The sequence below is a fragment of the Gastrolobium bilobum genome, unplaced genomic scaffold (genome assembly GCF_033153095.1).
Source record: "Gastrolobium bilobum isolate Gb01-03AN ecotype WA unplaced genomic scaffold, APGP_CSIRO_Gbil_v1 utg1262, whole genome shotgun sequence".
In the NCBI taxonomy this organism is placed as follows: Eukaryota; Viridiplantae; Streptophyta; class Magnoliopsida; order Fabales; family Fabaceae; genus Gastrolobium; species Gastrolobium bilobum.
In genome coordinates this window covers 49,867-66,478 of record NW_026897857.1, presented here as the reverse complement: position 1 = coordinate 66,478, position 16,612 = coordinate 49,867, and the positions used below count along the sequence as shown (strand labels likewise).

General features: G+C 38.3%; 1 protein-coding gene across 3 annotated transcripts in view; it reads right to left on the bottom strand.

Annotated features, from left to right (window-relative positions):
* Positions 1-5,005: 5,005 nt before the first annotated feature.
* The window catches only part of LOC133310856 (uncharacterized), a 48,160-nt gene continuing 36,553 nt past the window's right edge, over positions 5,006-16,612 (bottom strand). For all 3 annotated transcript variants that reach the window (XM_061511858.1, XM_061511859.1, XM_061511860.1), the window contains one exon: positions 5,006-5,656. In XM_061511858.1, coding sequence (XP_061367842.1) covers positions 5,354-5,656 — 303 coding nt within the window. In that variant the 3' untranslated portion in view covers positions 5,006-5,353. The remainder of the gene's footprint in view (positions 5,657-16,612) is intronic.

Here is a 16,612-nt window from a genome sequence, read left to right as displayed (position 1 = left end):
TTACAAGAAAACTTATAGTACACTACAACAAAAGAGGTATACAGAGGCGGTTCATAAGTCATTTAACGACGTTTAAACCGCCCCCAAATGCGCGTTTCAGCAGTTAACCAACCGTCGTAGTTACTATCGTCGAGAGGCTATTCAATGACGGTTTCACTGAACCGCTGGAATAACCGTCGACTGGGAAATCAATGATGGTTTGTAAGGCGATTATCACCGCCATAGCATATCCTTTACAGAAATTTATTAATATTCAAAGACGATTCGCAAATGATCTTGGAATTCAAATTGACGTCATTTGCACAACTGTCATGGAATAAGAATTCCAAGGCGGTTAGGTAATAGTCGTGGAATAAGAATTTTAAGACGGTTAGGTAACAGTCGTGGAATAACAATTCAAAGGCGGTTAGGTAATAGTCATGGAATAAGAATTCCAAGGCGGTTAGGTAACAGTTGTGGAATAAGAATTCCAAGGCAGTTGGGTAACAGTCATGGAATAACAATTCAAAGACGGTTAATAAACAATCGTCGAATAACAAATCCAAGGCAGTTAGGTAACATTTGTGGAATAAGAAAATCAATGGGACACTAGGACACTGTATCTATCAAGAGTACTTCATATATATAAATTATTACATGCTTCAACAATGGGTCACTGTATATAAGCTTCAGAAAAACAAATTAATGTATATCATGTAATTTATTATTAGTGTGGATACCAAAACATTAAACCACAAACAAACAATAAAATTAAAAAAAAAAAAAAATCAATCGTCGTGCAATGATATCAACTGCCTTAGAATAATCAATACAACAACGATTCACATACAACCGCCTTGGAATCCATGTTATTAGAAGACGGTTTCAATGTAACCATCGTGTTTTGCCAATATTCAATAGCGTTTTGTGTAACCGTTGTAGTAACCACCTTAGTACTTAATTCCAAGGCGGTTCACATGGAACCATCGCGGAATAATAGTCGCAAAATACACATTTTCTTGTTGTGTAGTATCACTGGATCAGTAATGTCTCTTTTTGATTAGTTATGCGGATCATCCTCGGAGTTGAGGTTGATATCGTGTGTAACTATGAAGCACCGACACCTCAAAAATCCTGACGTGTCGTGCCCGACACTTTCTGACACTCCCCGACACTCCAACACGCGTTATAGAAATTCAAAAAAAGGTTCAAAGGTTAAGTTGAGTTGAGTTTTTAGTTCCAACTATTAAATTCGTTGGATTACGATTACCATTTTATTGAGTTTAATATAAATATTTGGGATATCTTATGTTCCTTTGCAAAATTTATGAATATTATAAGTTTAGATTCATTTTTTTGTTTAATTATTGAATATTAAATATAATATAGGGAAAACTAGGGTTATGTTACTGGAAAACATAAATATTTCCAGTTGACACAAAACAACTGATGGGCCCACATGTGTTTTTTCAAAAAAAAAATAGGAAAAAGAAAGCACAAAAATCAATGTATCAGCTGGACAAATTTGTGGTTTTGATGTAACAGGACCGTAGTTTAACCCATATAATATATACTACATAAATTAAAAATATTATTTAATATTAAAAGTGTCCTAACGTGTCGAAATCTAACATTTTTCAAAATTAACGTGTCGGAGTGTCGTATTGTGTCATGTGTCCCGTGTCAGTATCGGTACTACATAGGTGTGTAACACCCTGTTCCGGACCAGTTTATTATCATATATTATGGTATTAAGCGTAGCATAATTTAAATAATTAAGTGAAAGACTTTATTATAACAATCACAATTACACTTAAGTGAATAAGTGAACTAAATTTTTTTCTTTCTTTTCCTTATGTATTGCAATGTATTCATTTTATCTCCCTCTTATCGTAAGTGATTTCCTTTTTCATTAGAGCATCTTTTATGCTCAAAACTTGAAACCTTACCATTAATCATAATCACAAGGCTTTGTGCCTTTCAATCCCAAATTATGGTAGCTAACTATACACATGTGGTAATCTTCTATCATCATTGGTCAAAATGAAGCGGACGAATTTCATCTATATTTTAAACAACTAAGGACAATTCTCACTAGCATAATAACACCTGATTGACAGTTTATCCATTTATCATATACAATTGAACAATGGGTCCAAAATACTAGGAGTCTATGACAACCTATCCTAACAGTTCTATTCCTAGAGCTCTAGCATGCACAACAAAATTCAGTAAGTATCAAAAGCCAGCAATATTTAACAAATTACATTTTTATCTCTACAGTCATGCCTAAGCAAAAGGAACATAATATCACGGTACATTAACACAAATTCATATAACTAAAGAAAAAAAAAGGAGTAAATATCAACAATAATAAGAGTATCTGCTTTTTTGTTGGTAGTGAATCCCTCAAGGTATCTACTTCTATCTACACTAGCATACAAGGCATTAAAATTCTCAACAAAAAAAAAAAGGTAAAATCAAATCAGCAGACAAAAAAAGAATAAACAAACAACCTACTTACAACCCCCAACATGATTTTGAATGATCCAACTGTAATTTGAGAAAGCAAAAGCCCGCCCCACAAACATGCACCTAAAGGGTTGAAAGGTTAAGTATATCTTCAAACCACAATTTAATCAAGGCAAATCATACTCTCATATTGTATGAAATTGATCTTTCTTCTTATACTCACATCGAAAAATTTGTTTTTTTTTTTTTTATAAAAATTGATAAGCCTCACTTTATTTGTCTCTCAATACAAAAGAACTTCTCTCATATACATGAGAGAAGTAATCCCGATTAATCAATAAGTAGAAGCAAACCGAAAAACTAAAAGTAAATTATGCGAGCAAATGAGAGGATTTTTCTTCAACAAGCATAATCAGGATTTTTTACCCTTATAACCTTTAATTAATAATTAATTACCAATTTGACCTTCATTTGAAACTAATTCAAAAATTTAACCCCTTCAGAAAACATAACACCAATCAGCCCCTGTTTGACCGTTGACCATGAAGCCTACCTAGGTACACCCCTCCCTACCCTGGTATTTTTTGAAATTTTTTATCTACCCGGGTAGAGAGGGGTGTACCCGGGTAGAGTTCTTGAATATGAAAAAATGGTTGAATTAGTTACCCGGGTAAGAAGGGTTGTACCCGGGTAAACATCCAGAGTAGCATTTTTATATAACCGAGATGCTAAAAAGTTTCTTTTTCCAATTCATATTCTCCTCGGATTTATATTTCTATCAGGTTAATGAAAATGCAAAAAATTGAAGCACCTTCTGATTACAGAAAACAAAATGAAATTAGTAAAAAATTAATACAACATTACCATGTAATTGTATCCCCTAGTTTCTCTAATCTTCCTCAACATCATTTGGATTCAGCTTCCAGTATAAGAGTCCCAATTCTGCAAAACTCACCATTTTTCTGCAACGTCACAACTAAGTAAAACTATAGATAGATAGAGAGAGAGAGAGAGTAATGACCTGCTAATTGGTTGATGGAAACAAATTCATTAGGGCTGTCATGGCGAGGAAGCCTTGGATCTTCGTTGCTATCGTCCATGAACCATGCCTGTCACAGTTTTTTTCATTTATATAAAAACGCTACTCTGGATGTTTACCCGGGTACAACCCTTCTTACCCGGGTAACGAATTCAACCATTTTTCCAGATTCAAGAACTCTACCCGGGTACACCCCTCTCTACCCGGGTAGATAAAAAATTTCAAAAAATACCAGGGTAGGGAGGGGTGTACCCGGGTAGGCTTCGTGGTCAACGGTCAAACAAGGGCAGATTGGTGTTATGTTTGTTGGGAGGGTAAATTTTTGAAATAGTTTTGAATGAAGGACAATTTAGTAATTAATTATTAATTAAGGGTCAAAAAGCCAGCATAATCATCACCAAACATCCAACTATTTTCATAGCTCCCACACGTGCCGCACAAGTAAAGAAGAAAATATTTAATAAGAAACTGACACGTGGAATAAACAATGTCAAAATAATAAAACAAGCTTCCTTCAATTGTATAGTTTATAGAATAATATATATTAGATTAACATGATAATGACTTGAAATGCAATTGAGATTCAGATACACACATTGTAAACAATCAATAATTTGTTATTTTTTAGCACTTCGCAAAAGGCTTATCAATATTATAAGTGTTCTCACAATTGGAAAGATGTACACGTTTGGATTAACTTGATTCTTTTTTTTTTTTCAGTACCGCATTACTTACCAGGAAAACATTTTTAACACTTTAGTTGTATAGAGAAGTAAAAATTGAAATTAAAAAAAAAAAGGTCATATCCGCATTTTTTTACCCCTTCAATAATCCATACTTTCATACTTAATTAATATAAAATTACAATTGAAAAATTAAAAAATCATATTTTTTTTTTTTTGATAACAAAATCATATATTTTTAAATTAAATGTATTGATGTATTATTAAATGAATATATTATCTTGTTATTTTAATAAATATGGATGATAAAAAAAAAAACCAAAAATATTAATTTAATTTCAATCCATAATACCTTTACACTATCATATTAAGAAAGAGTGTAAGACAGTTAAATAAATATAAAGAGATTAAAACACCATTAATTAATTGACAAAATTATTTCAATTTAACCAGAATTATTAAGTTCAAACTCTGATTACGCACCTGTGTTGATTTTTTTTTATAAGGAAAACTATATTGTGCTCGACTTGAACGGAATTAATCAATGAACAAATAGAAAAATCCAAAATATAAAAGAAATTAAATATTTAATTAAATTCTTAAGAAATAAAAAAAAATAGTAAATTTCAATAAAGGTACGACATTAAACATTTTGCAATATACACCGTTTTAGGGGGGGGGGGGGGGGGGGGTGGAAATGATAGTATATATCTCCAAATATTACACAGAGAGAAACCCATTCAACACGTATTAGTCATTCAGAGATGTTCTTATTCAAACAAAAGATATGTGCTGTCAAGGTACAATAAAGTCCAAGCACAAAAATGGCAAGACACATCGAATGAAATTTAAAACGAATATAATATGGATCCCTTTTTTCTGCCGTCACTGCAGATAAGATTTTTTACAACAGACACAAAAAGTGAGACCCACTAGATTTTTTTAAAAAATAAAAATAAATAAGGATCCACTAACATATCCTTGCTGCAGAATTTTTTATTTTCCAGCAACAACATAGCTATATTTCCCATAAAATATATCTGATAATTAGATGACCATTTTCCAGCAAGTACTCCTGTAAATAGCAATGCTACGGAAGGGTACTAAATAGTGAATACTGTCAAAACAATACAACAAGGGACATGGAAAAATATTTGCAGTTGTGCACCTCAACCTATAGTCACTTGAGCAATACGTTCACCGCAATTGATGAGTCCGTCAAGAAAATATCCCTTCCATTATCAGCCTTTGGATGATCAAGATTATTTAATTTTAATCTGATGTGAAGTGGTTTCATGAAAATAAGCTCTCTCAAATCACCCTTAAATTGCAACAAAAATGCATTCCATAAATCTCTCTCTGTTTTCCCAGTTCTCTTAGAGCTCATAATATCAAGTATCCTTGCTGCTTGTTTCTCCCGGTTGCCTTCATCTATGTTTGGGACTTTTCTAAGTTTAAAATACATTGCAGCGTAAATAATAACCTGTATTAAATGAAAAAGACATTAGTTCGTTGTCATATGAAGTAGCTCATAATATCAGTACTCATAATCTTGAAGTAGCTCAATGATGACCAATACCAAAGTTCATTGTCATATGAAGACTTCAAGCGGTCCACTACGGTACTCCATTGAAAAAAGGGAGTAAGGGTTCGCTAGAGTACTCCTTTTCAAAAAAGTGAGTACCGTATTATCTTTTTAAATTTACAGATTGAGTAATGTAAGTTTGTAATTTGGAGACCCAGTAATAAAAGTAATTTTTTTTTGTATGAACCTGGAGGTATTTTCATTCAACCTTCTTTGGCCACCTTGTCCTCGGAGTACGGCACCAAAGGCTACCTTCTTATTGGAAGGAGAGAATTGGACTTTGCCACTGGAGAAAGAATGACTAATCCCCCCTCGAGGAGAGAGGCATGTCTTCTGACTCCCAAAGATTTTTCAAAAATTTGCTTTTCCCAGAGTTTGAACCCATGACCAAAGCAAAGTAATAAAAGTAATTAACTTTAATAGTTAAGACCTTGACTTCTATGTTGGGCTATGACAAGTGGCCCAAGTCTGGCAATGTAAAGGAGTCCGTTGTAGTTAGTTAGAGCAGAAAGAGAACGGCTGTTATATGAGTGGAATTTACTCGCGCATGAGTAAAATTTTCTGAGTGGGTATTGGCGATCTCTTGAGGACTTGGGTTGCTGGTTCTAAAGAGGGAGCTTGGGAGGCCCTTTTAATGTCTTGTTTAATCTTTTTTTGCTTCTTAGTGGGTATTTTCTGTTTCTTCTTTTAGTAATTTCATGTTTTCTACATTTCAATTTTCTGTATGTATTACTATAAGGAGCTAGTCTCCTCTATTCTTTAATAGAAATACAGTTCTATCAATTTGGTATCAAAGCACTTAATCTTAGGGATGATTTCTAGTCTTTTTAAGAAATGAAAACCATTGAAGTACATATTGGAGCTTTGGAGAAAAACAAAATGTCAAAATTCAAAGAAATGTTGAAAAATATGTTGAAGATTCTAGACAAGGTGATAGAGGAGACACAACCCTCGAAATCAAGAAGAAGCCCAATTATGATGGCAATATTCAGTCCTGGAAAGATGCAGAATAGGCAGAAATAGAAGAACAAAAAATGAAAAAGGAGAAGAAAATGAAGAACAAGAGCGAGAAGTAGAAGACAAAGATTGGTCTTCCGTTCTGTATAATGGACCAGAAATTATAGGGACAAAACAGTGCCTCCATCTCATTGATGATTTGGAGCAAATGATGGCGTTAACACAATGCGTGTAGGAGAAGGAGAACGTTCAAGGTCGGATAACCACATGTATGGGTTGTTTGGGAGACAGGTTAGAAAACAGTACTGGTTTTAATGGGCGTTTTAAATCTCAATGTTAAAGATCGTTTTAAACTTCCTTATGCTTCTCTGGTATGGTCTTCCACTAATACTTTGGGCAGTAACACATCATGACATTCATGACCATCATTTTTGTTACGATCCAATTACATTGTATTGGAATTGGAATCCCAGATCAGAAACATAAGGTTCTGGTGTGGGATTTATATGGACTTTGGGCTCTCCTATCTTACAAGCTAACTTTTAAGGTGAGGCGCTCTCAAGGTTTGTATCAACTAGTATCAGAGCCTTTCACTATGTCTCCCAATTGCAATCGAGCTGCACGGCTAGTGAAACTGGCATTGCAGTGTTCACCCAAGGTTAGTAAAAAGAAACCAGCGCCAAGCCAGCCCGTGTGGGAGCCTGGACTGCAGAGCGTGGTGGGATGTTATGATCCAATTACAATGTATGGGAATTGGAGTCCCATGTGAAAACATAAGGTTCAGCTGTAGGGTTTATATAAACTTTGGGTTCTCCTACCTTATGATGGAACTAAGAAATCAAATAATCACAAATAAATTTGTATGAAATTATTTCTGATATATTGATAACGAGAAAATAACAGAGCAATGCTCCTTACAACGATGGAGTTACTAAGAACCAGAGACACTCTTAAGCAAGACACTTTTAACTGAAGAAAATAACCCTCAAGAGGTCCACCATGGATCCTCTAAATTCCCCAACTGACTCACTATTTTCCTCCCCTTTTTGGGATGCTGCCATCCCTAATAAATCCCCCACACCCTCAGTCTTTTTCCCTCCACACCCCCTTCTAACTAACTTCTTTTCCTTCTCCCACGCGCGCACTGTGATCATTCTCCACGTGAAGCTCTTTCTCCACGTCATGTCTCTGAAGAAAAGAAGAAGTGGAAGAAGTGTTTTATCTGAATAATACTTTCTTGATTCATTGAGAGACCCAATGGGTCCTTTTTATATTGAGTACATCCAACTACCTCAACTACTTTAATAAATATACAACCACCAACTACATCAATAAATATCCAACTACCAACTAAATATACAACTACCAACTACATCAATAAATACTATCTAGAATATTCTACATATTCTACACCCCCCCTCAAGTTGGGAGATATATATTGATCATTCCCAACTTGCTGATCAAATTCTCAAAGGTCGGCTTAAGTAATCCTTTGGTGAGGATATCCGCCGTCTGTTCCTTAGTGGGTATATATGTCAAGCATACACTACCGTCTTCTAATTTCTCTTTGATAAAGTGACGATCAACTTCCACATGTTTTGTTCTGTCATGATGAACAGGATTTTGAGCAATGCTGACAGCAGCCTTATTATCACAATATAATCTGATAGGTAGGGAATAAGAGATCTTCAACTCCTCTAGAAGCCTTCGTAACCAAATTCCTTCACAAATACCATGGGCTAGAGCCCAAAATTCCGCTTCTGCACTGCTTCTTGCAACAACAGTTTGTTTCTTACTTCTCCAGGTCACAAGGTTTCCCCAGACATAAGTACAATATCCTGAAGTAGATCTTCGGTCCATTGCAGAGCCAGCCCAGTCTGTATCTGTATAGATTTCAATCATCCTTTTGTGCCCCTTTTTAAAGAAAATTCCTCGACCAGGGGTATTTTTGAGGTATTTGAGAATTCTATAAACAGCACTAAGGTGTTTTTCCTTAGGAGAATGCATGAATTGGCTAACCATGCTCACAGCAAAAGCAATATCAGGACGAATGTGAGACAAATAGATTAATTTTCCCACTAGTCTCTGGTACTGCTCCCTATCAACATCTTCCTCGTCCTCAACTCCCATCTTGATATTAGCTTCAATTGGAGTCTCTGCCGGCTTGCACCCAAGCATACCTGTTTCTTGCAACAGGTCTAGAATGTATTTTTTCTGAGTTAAAGAAATTCCTTCCTTACTCCGAGCAATTTCCATGCCAAGGAAATATTTGAGAGATCCAAGATCTTTTAGTTCAAACTGGTCAGCTAAATATTTTTTTAAAGAACTTATCTCCTCGCTATCATTACCAGTGACAATTATGTCATCAACATAAACGATCAGAATAGCGATTCTTCCTTTGTCGGAGTGTTTAAAAAATAAAGTGTGATCAGTCTGAGCTTGGGTGAACCCTCTTCCTTAACAGCTTGAGGAAATTTCCCAAACCATTCTCTGGGAGATTGTTTAAGTCCATAGAGAGACTTCTGCAACTTGCACACAGAACCATCCCCTTTTTCAAAACCAGGAGGTGGATCCATGTAAACTTCCTCATGGAGATCACCATTCAAGAAGGCATTCTTAACATCTAACTGTTGCAATGGCCAATCAAGGTTGGCGACAAGAGATAGCAAAACGCGGATAGTGTTGAGTTTGGCAACACGAGCAAATGTCTCCTGATAATCTATCCCATGAGTCTGAGTAAATCCCTTAGCAACTAATCTGGCCTTATACCTATTGATGCTATTGTCTGCATTGAATTTTATTGTGAACACCCACTTGCAACCAACAGTTTTCTTTCCTTTAGGTAATGTCACAAACTCTCATGTTCCATTTTTTGTAAGTGCATCCATTTCTTCTAATACTGCATTCCTCCATTTTGGGTCATCAAGTGCTTCTTGGATATTTTTGGGTATCCTGGTACTATCTAACATAGTGTTGAAAGCACGAAAATCTGAAGACAACTTTTCATATGAGATATAATGGAAAATAGGATGAGCAGTGGAAGATCTAGTACCTTTCCGAAGAGCAATAGGCATATCAACGTTGGCTGTACTAGTACATTCAAGTGGGTTGCTGGAACAAGGACTCGAGTCAGGATCCTGGCAGTCTAGAGTATCTTATGTGTTTTGCGCCTGCTGTAAAATTTTCCCCATTTACCAGGAGGATCACAAGGAGGATCATTAGATTCAGGTATAGTTGCTCCCCCTGTTTCCTTCCCAATAACTCCACCTGTTTCCAAAGGCCAAGGTAAGACAGCAGCATCATTTGGTTTCCCAGGCTTATCTTCATCCATACCAATACCAATAGACTCCCCCTGAAGAGAAGTCGGGGAAAAAAAGGATTGTGTCTCATAAAAGGTAACTATAAAGAACCTTGGGATACACCACCCCAAAAGCTAGCTCAAAAGGTGGGAGTGCCCAAGACCTTATAAACTCCACATTAGTTGCACATACAACCAATGTGGGACTATATATCTCAACACGCCCCCTCACACGAGAGCCCATTGGGCTTGAAGAGTGGACAATGCAACAGGCTCAGCCTACCTGTGCTAAGAAATGCCACAAGAGAAAGTGGGGGACGACGAGGCTCTGATACCATGTAAAGAACCTTGGGATACACCACCCCAAAAGCTAGCTCAAAGGGTGGGAGTGCCCAAGACCTTATAAACTCCACATTAGTTGCACATACAACCAATGTGGGACTATATATCTCAACAGTAACATCCATGGAAACAAAAACCTTACAGAGAGAAGGTGAGTAACACTTATAACCTTTTTGATTAGGGGAATATCCTATGAAGACACATCTGATGGATTTAAGGTCAAGTTTGGACCTTTGATGTGGAGGAATATGCACAAAAACCACACAGCCAAATATTTTGGGAGGAAGAGAAGAAAGAGCACTGAAAGAAGGAAAAGATTTAGTAAGACAGGATAAAGGAGAATGAAAATTTAGTACCCGAGAAGGCATCCGATTAATGAGATAACAGGCTGTCAAGACGGCTTCCCCCTACAGATATTTAGGGACATGCATCGTGAATAAAAGAGCTCGAGCAACTTCAATTAGATGTCTATTTTTCCTTTCAGCCACCCCATTTTGTTGAGGGGTGTTAGGACAAGAACTTTGATGAATAATTCCATGCTGGTTTAGGTACTCTCCAAGAACTGAATTAAAATATTCAGTACCATTGTCTGTTCGCAGAATTTTGATAGAAGTCTGAAATTGAGTTTGAATCATAGCATGAAAGTTTTTAAAAGTGGATGCTGCCTCAGACTTATCTTTTAAGAGATATACCCAACATACCCTAGAATGATCATCAATGAAAGTAATAAACCAACGAGCACCCGAGACATTTTTTTCACGAGCAGGTCCCCAAATATCACTATGAATCAATGTAAAGGGAGAAGATTCATGATATTTCTTAGGAGAATAAGTGACACGAAAGTGCTTTGCAAGCTGACAAATATCACAAAGAAGGGAACTTGGCTTTTTCTTGATAAATAAGTTCGGCAATAACTTCTGGAGATAAACAAAATTTGGGTGTCCCAACCTACGATGCCATAACAAAACATCATTACAGTCATCTGATAAACATAGAGAGTGGTTCGAAAAAATCCTCTTTTCACAATGAACATCTGTAAAATAGTATAGCCCTTCTTCCTCTCTAGCACTGCCAATCATCATCCCCGAGTCCTGTTCTTGAAAGATACAAGCATTTGCAGAGAACTTAGCAACACAATGCAACTCAACAGTAAGTTTGCTAATAGAGATGAGATTACAAGTAAGAGAGGGAACATGAAGTACTGAGTTCAAAATAATATGCTCAGAAAGTTTAATGGATCCCTTTCCCGCAATAGTGGAGAAATTCCCATCATCTGTTCTTATTCGTGACAGGGTGATAGTAAGGGATATAGGAGAAAAATAAGGTTGCATTACCTATCATGTGATCAGAGGCCCCTGAATCAAGGATCCAACGATTACTACGTTCAACATGGAATGCCATACCTTTTTGAGCAACATGACTAGTTGCCTCAGCAGGTTGAGAGGTGGCCTTGGTTTCGTGGTTGGAGGTGTCTAGGTAAGGATTCTGGCTTGGGCAGTGGCTAAAACGAAAAAAAAAGAATAGGAAAATGACTTAAAAATAAATCAGAACGGGGAAGAGACTGGAATATAACCAGCTCTTGATACCATGAAGAAAAGAAGTGGAAGAAGTGTTTTATCTGAATAATACTTTCTTGCATTGAGAGACCCAATGGGTCCTTTTTATATTGAGTACATCCAACTACCTCAACTACTTTAATAAATATACAACCACCAACTACATCAATAAATATACAACTACCAACTAAATATACAACTACCAACTACATCAATAAATACTATCTAGAATATTCTACATTTTCTACAGTCTCCAACTCAGCTTCCGGATCAGCTCTTGAGCCTTCTTTATCTGGACTTGGATCTTCTCTTACTGGGCCCGTTTCTGATTGTTTATTTGGGCCTTTCCCTCTTCTTTTATACACCTGTTTGATGCTCCCATCATTACCCCCATCCTTAACTTTTACCTTGTCCTCAAGGTAAAAACCCGGGAATTGATCCTTAAAGGTCTCCAAATCCTCCCAAGAGCTTTCATTGAGAGGAAGGTCCACCCAGCTCACTAAAATCTTAATTTTTCCATTCAGTAAACGACGGGCATCTAGGATCTCTACAGGCTGAACTTGAGGCTCATACTCCTCTGTCAAGCATTTAGGAAAATTCAGAACTGGACTGGCTGGATTGACAGCTTTTTTAAGTTGGGATACATGGAATACAGAATGGACCTTAGCATAATCTGGTAACTTCAACTGATATGCAACCAGACCAATTCTCTTTATAATCTCAAAAGGTCCATAAAAACGTGGACTGAGTTTTTGGTTAAGCTGTCTTGCCAATGAACGCAATTTGTAAGGCTGAACGCGCAAATATACCTCTTCCCCAACCTGAAACTCCACTTCCCTCCTTGATTTGTCCGCCTGAACTTTCATGCGTTGTTGAGCCTTCTCTAAATTTATTTTCAGTTCCTCCAAAATGGCATCCCGAGCTCTAAGAAGCTGATCCACTGCTTCAAGTGGGGTGTTGCCCTATTCGAACTGAATTAAAGTAGGAGGATCTCTTCCATATACTGCCCTGAATGGTGTCATCTGAATGGATCGATTAAAAGGTATTGAACCAAAATTCTGCCCACGGGATCCATTTGGTCCATGTCTTTGGATGCTGTCCCACAAAACACCTGAGATATGTCTCCAACGTCCTATTCACCACTTCGGTTTGCCCATCTGTTTGGGGATGATAGGCAGAACTGAACTTAAGTTTGGTGCCAGCCATACGAAATATCTCCCCCCAAAATTTACTCATGAATACTCGGTCTCTATCAGAAATAACTGTCATGGGAAATCCATGAAGGCGGATGATTTCTCTAATGAAGACAACAGCCAAGTCTTGTGCAGAATAAGGGTGAGCAAGTGGAATAAAGCGTGCATATTTTGTCAACCTATCCACCACCACTAATATGGTATCCATTCCATGTGCACGCGGCAAACCATTGATGAAATCCATAGACACTTCTTCCCACACCTTATCAGGTATACTTAAAGGCTGTAGGAGACCAGCTGGCTGTAGATTGGTGTATTTTTGTTGTTGACATACATGACATGCTTTGACATAAGCTGCCACATCCTTCCTGGCCCCCTTCCAAATGAACAATGCAGTAATTCTTTTGAATGTCCGCAACTCCCCTGAATGACCTCCCCATGGTGAAGAATGGAATTCTTGCAAAATAATAGGGATTTGAGGAGATTTTGAAGGAATCACCAACCTACCTTTATGCCATAGACACCCTTTTGCCACTGTATATCCAGGATAGGAATCCGGATTCTGCATGACTCCCAACATCAGTTCTTGCATGGCCTCATCTTTAGTTACCTCCTGTGCCAATCACTGTAATGTGGGTCTGGATAACAGATTCAGCTCTTTGAATTCCATGACTCTAGAAAGAGCATCAGCTGCCCTGTTTTCTGTGCCCGATTTGTATTGTATTTCGAAGTCAAAGCCAATTAATTTTGCAACTAATTTCTGCTGACCTTCAGCCATAAGCCGCTGCTCAGTAATATACTTTAGACTCCGTTGATCAGTCCAAATGATAAAACGTCTCCCTAGTAAATAATGTCTCCATTTATGGACCGCAAACACAATGGCCTTTAATTCCCTTTCATACACGGACATCTGTTTGGCTGCTTCTGAAAAAGCTTGGCTCAAAAAGGCTATTGGATGACCAAATTGCATCAACACAGCCCCCATGCCTACTCCAGACGCATCAGTCTCCACTTCAAATGGTGCATCAAAATTGGGTAGAGCAAGCGTTGGTAATTGCATCATCTTCCTCTTCAATGTATCAAAAGTTGTTTGTTCCTCCTCACCCCATTTAAAGCCATCCTTCTTCAATAACAGTGTTAGAGGCCTAGCCAGTTTGCCATAGTCTTGAACAAACCTCCTTTAATATCCCGTTAACCCCAGAAAGCCCCTGACTGCCTTAATCTTCTTGGGTACTGGCCAATGTTGAATTGCTTCCACCTTCCCCGGATCATCTCTTACTCCTTCTTTGCTGATGATATGGCCCAAGTATTCGAGTTCTTCTTGCTCAAAACTACACTTCTCAACACTTGCAGAACTTGAGTTAAATGAAGCGCATGAGTAACAACATCCTTGCTATATATAAGAATATCATCAAAAACTACTAAAACAAATTTTTGCAAAAAAGGGCGAAATATGCTATTCATCAGAGACTGGAATGTAGAAGGAGCATTTTTTAACCCGAAGGGCATCACTATATACTCATAATGCCCTTCATGTGTTCTAAATGCAGTCTTAGCTATGTCTTTAACCCGCATTAGAATTTGATTGTACCCAGATTTAAGATCTAATTTTGAAAATATCACTGCCCCTTGAAGTTCATCCAGCAATTCATCAATTATGGGCATAGGAAATTTATCAGAAATGGTTACCCGATTGAGTGCCCGATAATCCACGCAAAAACTCCAGCTGCCGTCTTTCTTCTTGACCAAGATCAAAGGGCTGGAGAATGGGCTATTGTTGGGTCGAATCATCCCTGCCACGAGCATCTCTCTCACGAACTTCTCAATCTCCTCCTTTTGATAATGGGGATATCTGTAAGGTCTGATATTAGGGATGTCAGCTCCCTCTTTCATTATGATTTTGTGATCACATGCTCTGCTTAGGGGTAGCTCTGTAGGTATTTGGAAGACATCTTGATACCTCTGTAGTACCTCCACTATTACCTTAGATTTACCATGTTGCCTTTCATGCGTCACCGCCATCATGCCTAACTCCACCAGATACTACTCCTCTCCCTTTCTCCATGCTTTACCCACCTTCTTATAAGAAATCATGCTACAAGTCAAAGAAGGGTCCCCTTTCAACTCCACGGTTCCTTGTTTGGTTGGAATTTGTAAGCTTAACTCCTTAAAATTAGCTTTAATATTCCCTAATCCAGCCAACCACTCATAACCCAAGACTACATCTACTCCCGTCAGTTTAAACAAGAAAAAATCTTGAATAATCATCAACTCAGGAAATTGTATTTGCAACCCGCGACATACTCCTTGGTTATTTACACGAGACCCATCCCCTATCTCAACAGTATGCATGTGGGTTTCATCAGTCTGCAGTTTGAGGTCCTCCGCGAGCTGAGCGTCTAAAAAGTTATGGGACGCTCCTGAATCGACTAGCACCCCCACCGGTTTGTCCCCAATCTGACCCCAAATCTTTAACGAACGATCTGTAGTTTTGCCTAAGATGCTGTGCACGCTCAATCTGAACGCCGGATCTCCACCGTCAAGTTCTTCAGCTCCGTCGTCCTCTTCTCCTTCTCCGGTTGCCTCTCCGACTCCGAGTATTATCACTCTTAATTGAGGGTAAGCGCACACGTAATCTGGTGAGAACGGCCCATCACACCGGTAACGTGAGCTTCTCCGATCACCGTTACTGCCTCCCTCCTTCTCGCCTCCGTTACTGTCCCATTCTCCCCTCTCCGTTCGCTGCTATGCCCTAGGGAATTAGTGGCATTACCATTTTGGGGGTTACTTCCCACACTACTGGGTTGAAGTTGATTGTTGTTGGGCCCAGTTTTATTAGATAGGCCCATATTGTTGCTCCCTTCTCCTCCCATCTGATTGGCATACCGGTTTGTCAATGCAGGCCTGGAGTAGCGGCCCATTCCATTTCCATTGGACCCGTACCCACTACGGCCCCCTCCCTCATTTCGTCTTCCCCAAACAATTTCCTTCTCCTCCACTTTCTGAGCTAGGGACATGATCTTTTCCATAGTCTCTGTATGGTGTAGTTGGACTTCCGCCCTTATATCCTCCCTCAAACCATTCAAAAATGCAGCACGTATCACCTCCTCATCAGCATTCCTTAATGGGACGGCCAACATCTCAAAATTCTCCCTGTACTCTGAAACTGATCCCTGTTGGCGCAAACACATCAGAGCTTCATATGGGTTTCCGGTTGCCGAATTGTGAAACCTCTGTAAAAGCGCAGCTCTGAGTTACTCCCAAGTCATCAATGGATTTCTCGCCTCTACCACTGGAACCAATTCAACGCCCTCCCCTCCATACAGATCGACGTCGCTTCTACTTGTTCTTCGGGTGGAATCTAGTAGACCCGAAAATATCTCTCCGCCCTAAATATCCAACCATACGGGTCGTCCCCTGCGAAGAACGGCACCTCCAATCTTCTGATTCTGCCCTCCTCTATGCCCCCACTATTTCCTGTCCCTCCTCCGTTTTCCATTCCTCCTGA